Below are 17,451 nucleotides of genomic sequence, written 5' to 3'. Positions count from 1 at the left end.
GCCACCGGGGTCCTAGTGTCACTGTGAAAGCTAATCCTCTATGTACAACCCTAAATCCTCTCGACATGGGAGGATGAAGAACAACATTATTATTGATAATAATGATAATTAAAAAAAAAAAAAAATCAATGTATTCCCAGATGATTATTTTCATTCCTTTAAAAAAAAAACGCTATAATTGATTCACTTTAACAATACTATTTGAATGCATTTTTTTCTTCTACAGCGTTGCTTGTGTTTGAATTCATATAAATCACGGGTATTTGAAAATTAGGAGGCTTGGAAATGTGAATGCCAAAAAAAATTAAGTTTGATTTGATTTTGGAGCAGTATGTGCTTTTTCTAGTGTGGGTAAAGCAAATCTTTAACATGTGTGAAAAAAAAAAGGAAAAAAAAAGCCGACATATAGGCTATCTTAATGAATTCCACTGTCTTGTAGCAATAAGATACGTATTAATAGTACGTATTATCCGTATCTTTAACACAAAAAGACAAAGTGAGCGTTGCTTCTTTTCTTTTTTTTTTTTCAATTTTTCTTTCTTAATTTGTCTGTTTATTTGCTGTGTGATCGCGTTACTGGCACTCACCTCCCCGTGGCTCTCCGGGCTCTCGTCATTACATTGTCATCTTCCTCGGGCCTTAAGCCACATGGCCTGAAAAGCGCTGGAAACGTTTATTGACCACTGTGACATCCCGTTAACCCTGTTACCAAAGACGCGCGGATCTGTCCGAGTGATCCCGCTCCCTCAGGCCCTAAACGGGGAGCTGTATCAAGCTGTAACTGAAATTTAAAAAAAAAAAAAAAAACAGCAAAGAACGAACGATGGAATGATTAAATCGTTAGTCTCGCCGCGGGGAAGTGGTATTTCGTTTTCCTTTTCAATTAGAGGCTGATTAGGCTTTTCAGGGGAGGTCAGCTGTGAAATCTGGATTATTTATGCGCGGACTCGAAGACGCACGGATCCGCTCCTCTCTCCTCTACAAACGGGCTATTTGAATGGGTTATGAAACAGCATGCATCAAATCTAAAAGCCACACAAAAAAGTCAACAAAAGGTGTCAGCAGAAGCAGTTTAGACGTGTAGATTATCTTCTCATGTGTAGCCGCAGGCAGAGGCATCGCCCAGGACTCGTTCACCATCACCAGCAGACGGCGATAACGTCGCTTTTACCCCGGTAATTTGCCCTCATTAAATGGCTATCCATCTCTATGTGCTTCTCCTCTTAGAACAACTGTCTTATTTTTCTTCTTTGCAAAATCTCTCGCGAGTCATTTTCGGCACTGAGTGTGCGTAATTTCTCTCGCTGACACCTGCTATTACTACATACCTTAATTACATACCTGGAAGGAGAGCGGAGGACAGAGGGTGCGGAGAGAGAGAGTTGGTCTGAAAATTGATTTAAAGCGCTGCTTCAGCTTCATATCGTCCGAAAACGGATACAATGAAGTGTAATCCCACAGCATTCAGTATGGCCCAAGCTTCTTGGACGCACGATGAGTGTGAGAATGACTTGTTTGATCTAGATTGGATTATTTTGAACGCTTAAACGTGGACGGGAAAGTGGGTAAAAAAAAATTTTTTTTTTTAAAAAGTGTCATCCTCTCCAGATTGAAACGTTTGGATTTCTGCGAGCTTTAGACGTGATTTATTCAAATTAAAGCCTTAAAAATGTTGAGATGTCTGGGCCATTGTAAGCACCGACAAAACCCACCATTTGACCGCTACATCACTGCTAACAAATCTTAGTTATTTTTGTTGTTGAAGTCTCTGAGAGCCTGTTTGAACATTTCAGATACCTCATGCTATTTGTGGGATTGACCCTCCTCTCTGCCTCCTCCTTATTCTCCTCCTCTTCGGCGTGTTCTTCCTCTATGGCCCTCTGGTCACCTGACCAAACGCCATGCAAATCATTCTGCTGCTAAAGCCTCATTGGCCGCTTGTGGCTCATTTAACCGCTGTCAGTGCGCATCATATGGCCGCCGCTTTAACCAACTTCTCAACTCCGTCAGGGAAAGTGGCTCAAACGCGCATTCTGTCACAGTGGATGTGAACCGACCCAGCAGAAGACAGGGTGAAAATACTGGTTGGAGAACATTTCATATTCCTTCTCGGATTAATTTTCATCTGTTATTTGTGTCGTTTTGGGTTAGATATTAGTTTTGTCACCCTGTCAGCCTCAGCGCACCAGTACTTGTGCGCACCTGACCGATCTTGACACAGACTTTTTCTCTGTTGGTGGCGAAGTTTAAAACCGGGTGAATGTATAGCATGATGATGGAAACTGACCTTCATTCCCCCGGCCCCCAAACGAATACGACCACGGGGCAAACGGGGCCGAATAGCGGGTCCAAAGCGAATCAGGAACGGGTGAAGAGACCGATGAACGCGTTCATGGTGTGGTCCCGTGGGCAGCGGAGAAAGATGGCACAGGAGAACCCCAAAATGCACAACTCGGAGATCAGCAAGCGGCTGGGTGCAGAGTGGAAGGTGATGTCCGAGGCAGAAAAGCGTCCTTTCATCGACGAGGCGAAGCGCTTGCGAGCCATGCACATGAAGGAGCATCCGGATTACAAGTACCGGCCAAGACGGAAGACCAAGACGTTGCTGAAAAAGGACAAATATTCTCTTGCCGGTGGACTGCTTTCAGGGCCCAGCGGTGGCGGGGGAGTTGGTTTAAGTGTCGGCATGAGTTCAGCCGGGGTCGGACAGAGGTTAGAAAGCCCGGGGGGTCATGGAGGCTCAGCCAGCTCCGGCTACGCGCACATGAACGGCTGGGCGAACGGTGCGTACTCGGGGCAGGTGGCTGCAGCCGCGGCGGCCGCTGCGATGATGCAGGAGGCTCAGCTTGCCTACAGCCAGCACCCCGGGAGCGGAGCGCACCACCACCACCACTCACACCACCACCATTCGCACAACCCTCAGCCCATGCACCGCTATGACATGACAGCCCTGCAATACAGCCCCATCTCGAACTCTCAGAGCTACATGAACGCTTCTCCATCCGGCTACGGCGGGATCACCTACACGCAGCACCAGGGCTCCGGCGTCTCCTCCTCAGCTGCCATGGGGACGTTAGGGTCGCTGGTGAAGTCAGAGCCGAGTGTAAGCCCTCCCGTCAGCAGCACACACTCACGGGGTCCTTGCCCCGGAGACTTGAGAGAGATGATAAGCATGTATTTACCGACCGGAGAGCCCGGGGACCCGTCAATGCAGAGTAGACTCCATGCCTTGCCGCAGCATTACCAGAGCGCCACGGCTGGAGTGAACGGGACGGTCCCTCTAACACACATTTAAAACTCACAGTATAATTGAAAACTGCTAACGAACACATAACCAAATATTTACCTCTTTTCTAAATAACAAGTCCCGAGAGATACTTGCATTTTGTACAGAATGTTTATGATATTGTAAAATGAAGGGTAAATAACACATTCATCTCGGCTTTTTTTTTTTTTTTTTTTTTTTTTTTGAATAGCCACCAGTGGAATTATATTACAAATATAATGCTGAGATATTGGTTATTGTGCTATCATCTTTTTGTCCATAACTTCAGTCTTAGTTGAGGGGGGACGCCACGTTCTCATGGGGGTATTTGCTTCAATTGTCTCATCATTTTGGGGGTGGGAGGGTGGTGGTGGCGGTGGGGGTCTTGTAAGTTATTTGAAAATGAGATAAAGTGTCATAATCATAAGGAAGTGCTTTAAAAGATATGGGAAAAAATCACATTCCTTCAGCATTTGTGTTCATTTGCAGAAGCCTGTGTCTTAACTCTTGGAAACCATCTCTTTTTATTGTAACACTCTAATTATTGTAAATTGTGAATAATTTTAATATTTCAAAGAATGACGGGCAACTGCTGTTGTAATCTAAGTGCTTTTCTGCGAGTGAAAAGCTCTGATATTGCAATGAAGAATAATTGAATAAATTTCACAAGATGTTGCTTTGATTCTTAAGAGAACGGTCTTAGATTGATCATTTTTACAGTGTTATCACACCAGTGTTTCACGTTTTAGGACACGAGAATATCACCAACTCCTCCTGTTGAGAAAAATATCCTTACCCTAATATATATATATATATATATATATATATATATATATATATATATGATTTTTTTGTGTTTCCTTTTTCTTTCTCTTTTGTTTTACTTTGCTGCTGGACACAGGTCCCACGAGCTTTTAAATAGCCCAATTCTTTGTGCGTAATTATGCCTAAAACCTTCAGGTTTAATGGGAACGATTTAGTTCTGTGATTCATAAGATCTGATTTTTGTTGTTAATTAGAAACGTGTTCATAAATTGTGAAAAAAAAAAAAAAAATTAAAAAAAATCTCTCTTCCTCCAACTTCCCCAACCGTTTCAGTTGCATAGGCCACACAAAAACGTTTCTGATTTTTGATAAGCATTTAAAAGCAGACCAATATGATGGTACTCGTTCTCTTTTCGTGTAAATATAAAACATCACATTTTCTGTCATACATCTGATATTGCTATAGAATAGAAGGAGGCCTCACACGACAACCACCTGTTAGTTTCATCAAGGTTCAGATTTATTGACGGGAATGGCAGGTTCCTGTTCAATCATGCCTTTAGCCATTCTATTTTTTTCCCTCCCTGTAAAGCCTACGAAGTGTGAGTCTTTACATTCAAATTAAAGCTTTAGAAATTCTTTCTTAATCCGCTCTCATTTGAATCCCTTTACAGTATATCTGTGGCGTTGTGTTAATTACACGTTTGTCTCAGTCAATTGCAGAGTTGTGCCAAACTTCTCTTTCTTAAACTCGAAACTGCTTTTCAGATATTTAACAGCCACTCAGAAGTGTGTGCTATTTTCAAAAAGGGTTATGTGGAACTGCTTCGGACCCCAAACTTACCGAAACAACAAATCATTCTTTCATATGTTTTCTTCAAAGAGGCCTGCTGAGGTACTTTTATTTATTTTTTATTGCAGTGTGAAATTCATCTTCTGCCAAAACAAAACATTTTACAACAGAAAGAGTGAATTAGAGACTCAATCTTCAATAATAACAATCTAAACTGGACTTATTTATCCCCCACTTCCCCTTATTGATACAGATTTTGGTCAAACTTTCCTCTGTATTTGCACATTAATAGGTGATTGTGAGACAGCAACGGGAACTATTAGACTTATAAAAGACTGTAATTTATATTGATTTCTAAAATTGAATCTGCAAAACAGTTTATCTTAATGTCCTTATAGCTTTTATATAACCTAATAATATGCAGGAGCCTATAGCTTTCATTCATCTGACTTTTGTTCCTCTGCATGCTCCCATCATGTGAGAAGCTGAAATGCATTTAGTTCTTGACACTTGATAGCCAGAGTCAAGGAAGTAAGAAAACTGCATGAGGTACAATAATCATGCCAGTTTACACACAACCGCCACGTGAAACTTGGGAGTCAACACACAGTAACTGATTGAGAGGGAAGAGGAACATTTTTAGGCCCTTTTTTTCTAAATTTAAGTAGCACAAGCAAAAAGAAAAGAAAAAAAAAAAAAGGTACTCAAACTATAGCTCACAGAGGATTAAAAATTCCCCAATGGACATAACATTCCTGAGAAATGCTGAGTCGGAATTGATGTTTGATTCATAAGGGAGTTCTGGTACTTTTGACAACACTACCAGCATGGCTTCTCAGACACGTTTATGTAAAAAAAAAATTCGGCCTACCTGTATTATTTGTGAAGCTTTTAATCCTGTATAATGTCTTTTTTCATATTTGCTGCTTTGATAGGCGCAGTTTCTCCATATAAAACTACCAGCGCATATTAGGGACATTTAAGCTCCTGCATTTAAAAAAAAAAAAATCAATTAATCTCAAATACATGGTTAAAGGACCTGCTTCACATGATAAAGACGTGCATTTTATGTCAATTAAACCTGTTATAGGCCTCATAGTAAAGCGTGTTACGTCTGGCTGCGCGTTAATCTATTGAAGTGAATCAGAGGAGCGATGCAAATTCCAAAACCCCAAAAGGAACCGCATCTATGGAGACATCTCCGCACTAAAGTGCGCACCGTAAGGCAGGGGAGGGCCTCCTCGTGTGTTTTGCATCTGTTTCCATCTTATCTGTTGATGTGAAGAGATGCGGATTAGCACTGAAAGCCCGGAGAGGCGGAGCGCGTCACGGCGCATCGCCAGGCTAAAAAGAGAAGCGTTCTGGCAAATTTAACCCGCATAAATTACACCTTCAGGTGGAAAAGAAGTGAGCGTTGGGCGCAACCTATGCAGGCTTCAGTTTGTGGCCGGTCTTTGCCCCAGCTCCCGCGTGCGATTGTGCGCGCGCGCGTGCATGCGTTTTGCTGACCGGCCAATAAATCTCTCCACCGCGCGATACTCTTATCTTGTAGCCACCGATATATTCCGTGCTAGGAGGCCATCAGCAGCAGCGCACACTCGGTTGTTCGTAAAGCCCCGATCCCTTGCACTCTCTGTCCTAAATGGGGATAATTAGCGTCACTTTATCACGCCTCTGCATATTTTCTCCTCGTCTTACCCCCCTTTTCCTAAAAAAAAAATTACCAAGCAGCCTGCTCTCGTCGCCCGCTCTGTCACAGAAGATTATGGAGACAGATTGCACAGAGCGAATGTGCCGGGCGAGATTAGCGCGGAATAGAGAAAGCAACTGGGCCAATGAATTCCTCGGAAGGGCCTTATCGTGCAATTACACGTTGACATGTTTAACAATCTTGCTGCCTCTTAATCCTGCAGTGCTGCTCTATCTACCCACAGCTACCACGCTATATGCCGGCACAGAGACCTAATGCACCAAAACGCAGCACAAATGTACTGAAAGTTCAGAGAAATTGCTTTATTTTTTCAAACTTTGTCCAGCAGCACCCATCAAACGCTTTTTTTTATTTTCCTTTTTTTTTATTTTTCAGATTTCTCCGTTGTTGGAATAGCATCTGCACTGGACGGTTTTGAAAGAGGTGAGGCAATAAGATGCATCATGCAAAAATGAATAATAGTTAACCCGAATAACTGTTTGACTTCTTTAAAAAAAAAAAAAAAAAAAAGTGACACCAACAAAGATCGCGCGATTTGCAACCGAAGTGGCGATAGAACTCAAAAAGTTCTTGCTCGGAGTTTAATGTGGACCTTTCCATCTTTCTGTCCAACACACACACACACACACACACACACACACACACACACACACACACACACACACACACACACACACACACACACACTCACCAAAACCATGTCCCGACCCACCGCCCCCTCTCCCCATCCCGTCCCTCCCGCCTGGCGGAATATCGGGGCCTGTGTGGGAGTGATTGTGGAGCGCCACTGTAGGAATTTGGCAGCGTCCGTGGGTTGGAGAGCCGCCCCACGCTGAGTTCCATTCAGCGGCCAGCGCGCTGTGAGGTTGGGAAGTTTCAGTCAGCCGTACAACTCAATGGTCCCCACAAAAGCGATTACAAGCCCCAGCGCATTCCTGTAGGGACCTGGGAGAGACGCAGGTGTGAGGGGGACGGGGCTAACCAGTCAGAGGAGTGATAAAAACGGGACAGTGCTGGGACCACACAAAACCAGCCACTCCACAGGAACCGGGTATTTTTTTTGTTTTGTTTTTTGGGGGGACGAAGGAGGAGAAAGGAAAGAATAAGTCTGTAGAAGATGCAAGTTTAGGGGGTTGGGGTGCAGCATACTGAGTGGCCTCACTGTCCAACACTGAATGAAAGTGTGGAAGAGCTACCAATCGGGGAGGATTTCACGAGTCCAAAGTCCTTTCTTCGCAATTTTGGATACCCCCTAAAGTCAGCTTTTTTAAAAATACATCAGGCTTATTGAACTATTCAATTGCATTTTTTGATAGCCTATTAGCAAAATTATTTATGTCTTGATACTATATACTATCCCTTTAATTACAATCCAAGCATCTAACTAATATTAGCCCACTGTGTAAACCTTTCAAATCCCCAAATGGAAAAGTTAATCTCAACAATGCCCTCAAAATGAGCCAGAAAAATGTCCTTTTTCTTAATACCAAAGATCAACTTTAAACATTGTTCTGCTTTGCAGTCACTATACTGTTTTATGCAACCCTTGACTGCCTGAATTGATCATTTCACAGCATAGTAAAATTAGCATTCCGTGAATTAAATGGAACACCTAAAGAGCTAAATGTTTCCTCCAGAAAATAGGCAAGAGTTTTTCCCGATTTTTGCAATTTCAATATCATAAGTTCAGCATGCGTCAGTGCTTCCAGGTGGCCAAAACATCTGTCAATGCAGCTGTATACCTGAACACTGTGGACTAGTGAAGATGATGGTCGTGGGTAAAATAAACCAGTGTTGACAGTTGGAAGAAGATGCACTGTAAAAGGCAACATCCAGTATCAGAGTCAGAAACTTTGGGTTTCAGTGTCAAAGTTGTTTGCATTGTATGCCAAACCATCTGATTGGCACTTCTCTGGTGTATAGGAAGATTCCACATCTTGGATAGGAAAATATGTACTTAAATATTTATACATAATATGTATCTGATGATATTCAACAGAAGACTGTATAGCACAAATGTATATAGGAGACTATTTAAGAACCAAGGACACAGGTGCTATAGCGACAATATACTGGAGTTGCACTTGTCCTGAAGTGGGCTCTTAATAGCAGTGCTACAACTTGCACAACCAAGCCCACAGCCTTGTTGCCCTTAAGACTTGCCTGTCTGTGTGATGTTTTTTGTGCTTAGGTTAGACATACAGGTTCAAGCTTTGCAAACATGCAGGCATTTCATTCAGATAAAACAAAGCAAGTTTTCTGTATTTTAGTGAAAAATGTGTCTTCAGCTGAATGTTTAGGGATTCTGTCAACAAGTGCATTCAAAATGGCAGCGGAAATGCAGCACAAGCACTGCAGAATACGAAAAAATAAAACACTCGATACAAAAATGCACAAAATACAAAACACTTGAAATGTGCAGAGCGGGAATAAGGTCAAACCTCCTTCAGGCACTTAGATATATGTGTCATCTGCCATCAGATGGCAGCAGGAGTTTATCATTGATATACATGCAGTCACCCATTTAGGAAGTTTAAATCAGTTAAAATGTTCCTCTGTGTTTGTTTACACGCACAGGAAATGACACACCTTGTGACCAACCTTTCTACACATCCGACTGCTGGGATAAAACTCAGTGTTCTGCCAGTTTGAGCAGGAAATGCGGAACTCATTAATCCTGTGCATCATAGCCTTCCTTCCAGCCTCTCTGGCAAAAAAATGGCATTTCATGTTTTGTTCTTAAGATGCATTTTTAATTATGATGTGGCATGTGACGTAAAAAAAAAAAATACTGGATAGATGTCAAGAACCAGATTAGAAAGCGCTTAACTAATTTGACTGACACCCTTAAAAGAGTGAGCAACTATATAAAATGCACAAAGATTCGTGTTTTTTTTTTTTCTAGATCACTGTGTTGCAAAATGAAAGGAGGCACCTTAAAAACGCATAACACGATTGAACTTTCACCGTTTTTAGTTGGAGATTTGTTTTTCTACTCTCGGTTGTTGCGACTTTCTCAAAGTAGGCCTATCTTTATATAATGTCTCTCCATATGCTGTGCCAGTGGGATCCTCACAGCTGTTTCAGTGGTTGTATCAATAACATAAGCTCCAGTTAGTATTACAGCTACAAGCTAGGGCTGTCACGATATCCGATTTTCCCCACATGATTATCACGGACAAAAGCATTAAGGAAAGCAATATCATGGAAATGTCAACAGAAAACCTAAAACACATTGCTATCTACTAATTACATTTTTGTTTTTATTAATTTATTTGTTCATCCCAAAGTAAGAGACAAGAACTGTAAATTCTGCACAAAACCACAACTTGCATTCAGTAAAGTTTGGACTTTACCAGACGAGGTGAAATCACAATATTATCAACACGATATGCAAGTTTCATCACATCAGTATCCCAGTCATCATCCATACTGATTTATCTTGGCGCCCCTGTTATAAGCCATTCTGTTTGTACTGCATTGCTCTCACCAAAGGAACCGCTTAGATATGAACACGTGGCAAACCTTGATAAAAGCAGGTCAACGAGTCAAGAAATTGAAAGGTTTAAACATATTTAGAGAAGAATATAAGACTTTAGATTTAATGTCAAACCCAACCTTTCTACTTTTTGCAGGTTAGCAGGTACTCCTGTCTTAAAGTAATACAGCCTAAAATCACAGTCCTTTGTTGGAGTTATACTGTTCAGTTAAGCTTTGATTGAATTCTTTAGCTGTATTGATTTGAGTTAGTCGTGATGTTTCAGTTCCTGGTGACACTGAACTGTTTTGCATTCTACAGAGATGTATGCTTTTTTTTTTTAGTCAAGCCCTTAATGATCTTACTCAGGCCTTCACAAGACTGTCTTACAACAAAAGAATGTGTGTCGCTTGTTCAAGTTTAAATTACAGCCTTGGTGAACATTTAAAATTGTAATTTCAGAAATATTCTATATTCAAAATATTCAACCTCTAATGGTCGTCTGAACAACTAACGTAAAATCACCAAGGCAACCAACAACATTTTGTGCTGTATGGTAACATAAGTGTTGAGAAAGAATGCATTTTAGCACAAACCATCTTTTCTCACCCCAAACCAAGTAGTTTTGTGCCTGAACATAACCAGGAAACATAACCGTCTTCCTTGTGAAAACTTTGTGGCTTTTTAAAGTAAACACTTAGTTATGAGGATTACTTCGTTTACTGTCGACGGGTAGAATAACACATTGGAAACGCCAGCTATTATCTCTAAATGTTGGCTTGTTTGACTGTTCCCTGTCGGTGACAGGGGAGGGTGTCAGGGTTGGGTATAAAAGGAGCATCCACCAATCTAGGATGAATTGTGGCTCAACCTATCAGTTAAAGAAAAAAATAATTCTCAATCCAACTTTGCAAAAAACTTTGGTCTTTTAACATGTGCAGTACATGATACAGATAAAGGATTCAGGAAATCTGGGGGAATATCAGTATATAAAGTCCTCAGCAGGAGACCCCTCCTGGAAAAGCGTGATCCTCAAGTTCTCAGAGGATCAATATAGACACACAAACGGGAGTACTTTAAAAACCATCGTCACTTAACACAGTCCATTGCTGCATCCAGAAAAGTATCCTGGAACAATATTAAGTCAGGAGGAAGTCATATGTCAACTCTAGGCAGAAACTCTTTGGAAATAACCACATGTCAGAACAAAAAGACAATGGACACACATTCTGTGGTTTCAGCCTCCTTTAGGAAAAAACTGACATCTGGTTCTACACCTCAGAGACAAAATAAACACCATTCAGGCTGAAATCAGCGAAAGATGCAAAAGCTTACATCTGTGATGGTATGTGGGGGGCATCAGTGCCTGTGGCATGGGTGACTTGCAAATGTGTGATTCGTAAATTGGGATTTTGGAGAAACTTGATGCTTCTATCGAGGTGACGTCTTTTCCCGGGAGGTTGACGTCTAGCTTAACAAAATGATGCCAGACCTCGTTCCGCACAATTTATAACAGTGTGGCTTCACAGACACACAGTGTGTGTGCTCTGGACTGCCTGCAGTTCCGATCCGTCTCCCGTCGTAAAATGTATCGAGCATCTCGGAGAGGAGAATCACACAGCGAAAAAAAAAAGCCTAAAAATTATTTTCAGTTAAATAGAATTTTCAACTTTGTGAGATTTAAGTTTTGGGTTTAATTTCAGGAAAATTCTCAGCTTTTCTGGAATTAGATTTGATTGATTACTCAGTCAAGTAGTTTTGTTGCTTAAACAAAACCTAAGCAAGCTGTGTTGCCTAATCTTGATTAAATTACAGAAAGTAAATATAATAAGAGAAATAATATCATTATAATACGTCTGCAAGAAAATGCTACAGCTTAACCAACGCTTTCCAATTGCAAGTACACTCCATTTAGCCACCACAGCCTAACTTCTTCAGGGAGTTTGGTGCATCTAATACTATGTTTGACAATCTCTAGCAACAATGGAATGAGCTTTTTTTTTTTTTTTAAAGGTGGACAGTTTCAGAACAGTCGTTGGCCAAAACTACTATAAATAAATCCCAAATTGTAATAAGTCACAATTTTTGTTTAAACTGAGATTCAGAGGGATCCCAAAAAACGAGTCATCGGTGTGTTGGCAGAAAGCATGTATCTATTTTTCAAATGAAGGTAAAATGGATAACACGAGAATGAGGCGCACTTGTTTGTGATATACTGGCTGAGAAAAATCTGTGCATCATCAAAAGCGACTTAAACCTGAGATTACTTTGATGTTTTCTTTTTTTTTTTTTTAAATCTGATATGAGGAAGTGGGCGTTAAAACACTGTCACTGGATCCGGGATTTTTCAAACCCATTTTCTCAGCACACTCTGATATACCTGTGGTCCCCAAATAGACCCAGAAGGAGTCGCATGATTAGTTTTAAGTATCATAGGATCCTCTTATTTTTGCTGCTAAAAAGAAAAAAGAATCTTTAGTCGAGAATTGGTTTATTTTTCTTTTCATAAATTTGCTCTCTTTGCGAATCTCAGAGACAAACAATCTTTTGTTTGTGTTGGCGGGAGAGATCGGATTTTATCAAAATAAATCTTTAATATCTTTAAAAAAAAAACACACAAATGTATCAAAAACTATTTACTTACATGGCATGATAGAAAATGTTAAGTTCTATGTATAAAGCATGAAATTAAAAACTGAATATACAAATAAAAACACCCTGCAGCACAGTTGCAGGGCTCTAACTGTTAGTTAGTTAGTTGGTCAGTCTGTCCAACACATAGGTTCAGACTGAAATAGGTAAAAAATTTGCTCATGTTTGATTTTGAAATTTACATAGAAACAATAGAAAAACAATTCCTGATAAGCACGATGTGTCCGAGATAATTAGAGACTTGGCTATTACTTTTAATTGGACTCCCAAAGTCTGCCGATACAGCAGGACTGAGAATGAGCTGCCAATTGTCTTGCTGTCAGAAAAAAGAAGTTGTCTCTTATTGTCTGCGAGTTGTTTCTCTCTGTTCCAAAAACTACATGTGAAATGTTAGAGTTGGTAGACATGTGTTAATAAAAGAAAACACGAGTTGCGCATACTCTTACAGCCCTGAGCGCAGCACCCGCAGTGAAAATTAGAATGTGCATCCAGGCGTGCTGCTCCCATAAGTATTGACTAGAACCAAGGCTGATTAATACCCCCAAGCATTTTAACATAAAAAATTTTTTTCCGAATCTCTTCAGTAGCTTAAAGGTTTTTGAACTATTTTTTTGAGAACATTTAATAAACATTCACATTTAGACCAGATTTCAAAATGAACAGCGGTACGTAAAGGGCCATAGAGACTGGGAATCAAACCAGAGATTTTCATACAGCTCTTTGTAACCTGTTGAGCTGCAACACCTCATTATTAATACTAACGCCAATATAGTATGATATTGCTGATAATGGCAAAGGAGACATTCATAGAAGGGATGGATAGATCAAACGTGGCACTTCCAATCAGTGGACATCAGTTCAAGACTAAGTTGCATCAGTGGTTGCACCTTATTGCTGCAAAAAAAAAGCCATCCTTGTTGAGCTCCTACTGGTTCCCTTTGATAACTCATGTGGACCAAACAGAGGTGTCTCAGTGCCACATAAGTGTGTGCTCACACACAGCCAGTCGGCATCACGGAACCAGCTAATTGACAATAGCCCTGTTGTTAAGAATGATGTGTTCCATCCTGCTTACCTGTCCTTACACACAGGCCAATTTGGTAACATTTTTGTCAGCTTTGTGTATTAAACTGCTGTGTTAGAAGAATGTCATGGTTGGGTTGAAATACATTCTTTCTATTACACCACCCTCACGTTAATGGATACCATTTTGACGTTTCACATGCTGTTGCTCTCACTCCCATTAGACTTTACATGTTATTCAAAGTAATTATAGGCTGTTTTTTCATGCAGAAGCAAACCAACCAACCATGGTGTGGCTTTTGGGAGGAGGACAGTTTCCTCGGATAGCAACTCAATTCGTTTTCAACCAGAAATCAACACTGAAATCCCAGTTGGTTCTCACTGGGCAGCTATAGTCTTGTTCTTATTGCAACTAGCTACCTCTCACTAACTCTAATTAACTCTAATTTACTCATTGACTTGGTGTTTTTCTATCTCTAGCCCACACACACACAAACACACAAGCCCACCAGATGCTGTGAAGGATTTCTGCTCCTCTCTGTCAGGTGATAATTCTCAAAACAGCACCAAGGGGTTAATGAGGGGTCAAAGAGTTCAGATAAGAAACAGGAGTTTCATGGCGCCTGCTGCAACCTGCAGCACACTGATAGCTGTTTGAAGAGGCTGACCTTTGAACTCCACTGGGTCAACCTGCGTCGTTTAGATAGGTCAGATTGGAACAAGTGAAGGATTTGTATGTCACAGCAAAATGTCGAAGAGGCACAGATAAATTGTTCTTAATGATTACAACCCTACTCAATTAGTTTCCAAAGCCATTAGATTGTTGTCAGCTATCAGGCTCTTTACGGTGGGGAAAATTTGATTAATACCTCATTTAATTGATAACTTATTGGATGTCAAATCACGCAGCCCATTGTGCCCAGCATTATCATATTTAGAAATAGAAACAATAGCACACCAATGTGTACAAAGGACAGTCTCCTTTGTGTTATATGACAGCCATATAAAACTGCAGAGCATCTTTTGTTTTGCTATGTCTTTATTTATTTACTCTTGACCTTTGGTACCCATACAAATCAATAACCTCTGTTTGTCCATTTCCCTCTTTCTCTGTCCTCTCTCTCTCTTCCAGCAAAGTGACCATCATAGCTATCACCAGTGGATGTGGATCACTGAGGGGGGACTGTGATTTACAGATAGCACCTTGTCTCTTCGACTGGCAGGCCATCATTACGTCGAGCACGAGTAGATAGGTGCTGTGCGCAAAAAAGACCTTTTTGAAAATGTCAGCGACAGTCAGAGCCTCAAATTTCCTCCATTAACTCTTTCCCTTGCGATGCTCCCTACTCTAAACCCCTTAATTACACAACCCCTTCCTCCTATCGCTCAGTGTTTGGTATCTAAGTGATTTCAGAGCATGTGGATTTTTTTCTTTGCTTAAATGTGGCTTACCTGGCAAAAAAACAACCCAAGCCCAATCGCCTATTTCTCCCATCTTGGCAAAAACAAACACACACACACACAAAGGGGGTTGGAGAAAAAAAAAAAAAGTACCATGCCTGCAACAGCTCTCCTTCCTCAGTCCCTTTCATTGGAGCCAGCTTCACTGTCTTAATACCCTTAGTCCCTCAGCTGGCATGTTTTCCAAGAACCCGCTGCATTTGCAGATTTGTAAAATCCGTCAAAATGCCTGTAATGAATATTTTTCCGGTCTTGAGTGTATTTAATGTGATGTCTGACCAGCCAATAGGAAACTTGTAAAGATTCAGTGCTAGGTAAAGGGAATCAGTTGAAGCTTTCTTGTCTGTTTCTGTTTGGCCACGGCCCTCAGTGTGATAACGGTGTGAAATTTTCATTTCAACACAAGCCTCTGGGTTCACATTAAGAGTCCATAAAGAAAATAAGCATTTATTATTTGAATATGTTGCTAGGTTCTTATTAACATATTTTCTGTGCATAGGTGTGCATGTGATGCAAATTCTTTTGTTCTGATTTTTCTTTAAAAATTAAATGTTGTGAGACAGGACTTTGTTTTTCTGTTGACATGTTTGGCTTTTGATGGGGGGGGGGGGGCACACATCAAACAAACAATTGCATCTTCAGTCTGCCTAAAAATAACACATTGTGCTTTCTGCCATTTATATTCACATTCAATTTTCAGATAAATTAACACCACGGAGTGAGAAGTTACAACAAAAATGTTTCGACATTTAAACTATGTATTAATTCCAAGGCCTAAATGCGCCCTCAATTATTTTACCACTGCCCCTATGTAATTGATTTTGGGCAGAGAAAGCGAGAGGTGGAGGGGTGATTTATGTTGTCATGTGAAAACCACAAAGCCAATAAAAGAAAAATAACTGACGTCGTAATTGCTGTGAGTGTTGCAACCTTGCTTTTATTGATTTGATTTTTCATTAAGGAATTTGGCTAGCATCAAAGTTGGGCTCATGGTAACATAAGTCATTTTGCTACCATCTGTAATAATTTGTGCTTTTTTTTTCTTTATTCTTTACATACTTTAGCTTCTCATTGACTCATCCAGGTGCGTGCAGCTTGCACCGAGGCATCCACTCAGTGAGCAGACATGAACACAGACAAGATAATGAGCATCTCAGGTGACTACATGCAGTGATTACCAGGGTGCTGGCGTTATATGGAAACTATATCACATAAACATATACTCCCTTTCTGTGCACACACTCAGACACTGAGCACACACACACACACACACACACGCAAATTCCCACTCTTGAGAGATCCTTGGTTATCACACCCTTCCAGATTGTTCTGAACTACTTATGGAAAACACACACACATCTCAAGATGTGGCCACTCTTGCCAATACGAGCCCAGTGTTAAGAACAGTTGTTGTCGTTGTCGTCGTGTGTTTTTTTTTTCTTTTTTTTTTAGCATCTCTAAATTCCTAGCGTTGCTAAGGTGCTTTGGGAGGGGATTAACAGAGGCTGGCGCCGATGAGCAAGCCTTGCAGATTTCCAACCAGCAGGAAAAAGACAAAGAAAGATGGGAAAGAAGGAGGAAAAAGGGTTAGACAACAGGGAAATGGCAGTAAAGGCTTGTGTAAACATGATGACTTGAGAGAGGTAAAGAGGTAGAAACAAATAAGGAATGAGGAACAGAACGTGTACATAAGTATCCTAAAGAGTAGGCTGCAACTTTTACAGAAAAATGTGGCAAGAGACTTTGCTCTTTCTACCCAATCCTTCCCTCATCTTGATTTCCTCACTCTTTCCTCTCTATTTCTTCCTACTTCTTTATTCCGCCAAGGGCAACAGTTTCAGATCCAGACGCTTTTGTGTCTCTTTCTCCCTGCCACAACTTCAAACGTTGCCGGCGCTGAGGTCACTCTGATGTGCCCAGAGCATCAGTGACTGTTCTGTCTCAGGTGAACGTCTCCCAGCGTGTCCTTGATGACACTCTCTCCCTTTCTCCCATCTCGCTGCTTTTAATTAGCGTAGTGAGAGGGGAGGCAGCGCAGACAGCTGAGCCGCATTTATCAATTATCGACCCGGGCGTAGTGCAATGCTTTTAATAATTCTGCTGCCGAAAAACAAGACACTTACACGTGAACTGACCTTAATTTTCGCAAAATTCCCAGATACATTCTGAATGTTTTTCTGAGAGTGAAATCTCCATTAGCCAAAGAAAGTGCACGAGAGGGAGGGGAGGGAGGTCCACATGCTTTTCTTTGACTCCTCTCCTCAGGCTCAGCTTCTCAGGTAAAGTGTAACTGGATGCGACCT

General features: G+C 41.0%; 1 protein-coding gene across 6 annotated transcripts in view; it reads left to right on the top strand.

Annotated features, from left to right (window-relative positions):
- sox1a (SRY-box transcription factor 1a) overlaps positions 1–17,451 on the top strand; it is a 96,564-nt gene that overhangs the window by 68,294 nt on the left and 10,819 nt on the right. For 3 of the 6 annotated variants that reach the window (XR_012772537.1, XR_012772536.1, XR_012772538.1), the window contains 2 exons: positions 6,910–6,957; positions 14,820–14,861. Coding sequence is in view for 3 of the 6 variants with exons in the window: in XM_075479343.1 (XP_075335458.1) it covers positions 2,261–3,103; positions 14,820–14,876 (900 nt within the window). In the remaining 3 variants the exon portion in view is untranslated. Of the gene's footprint in view, positions 1–1,769; positions 3,104–6,909; positions 6,958–14,819; positions 15,712–17,451 lie in introns of those variants that run through there. The other 3 variants (XM_075479344.1, XM_075479345.1, XM_075479343.1) reach the window with 3 other exon arrangements.

Source organism: Odontesthes bonariensis, chromosome 12, assembly GCF_027942865.1.
Source record: "Odontesthes bonariensis isolate fOdoBon6 chromosome 12, fOdoBon6.hap1, whole genome shotgun sequence".
NCBI classification, from domain to species: domain Eukaryota; kingdom Metazoa; phylum Chordata; class Actinopteri; order Atheriniformes; family Atherinopsidae; genus Odontesthes; species Odontesthes bonariensis.
Note: the sequence above shows the minus strand (reverse complement) of the source record. Positions and strands in the feature narration are given on the sequence as shown.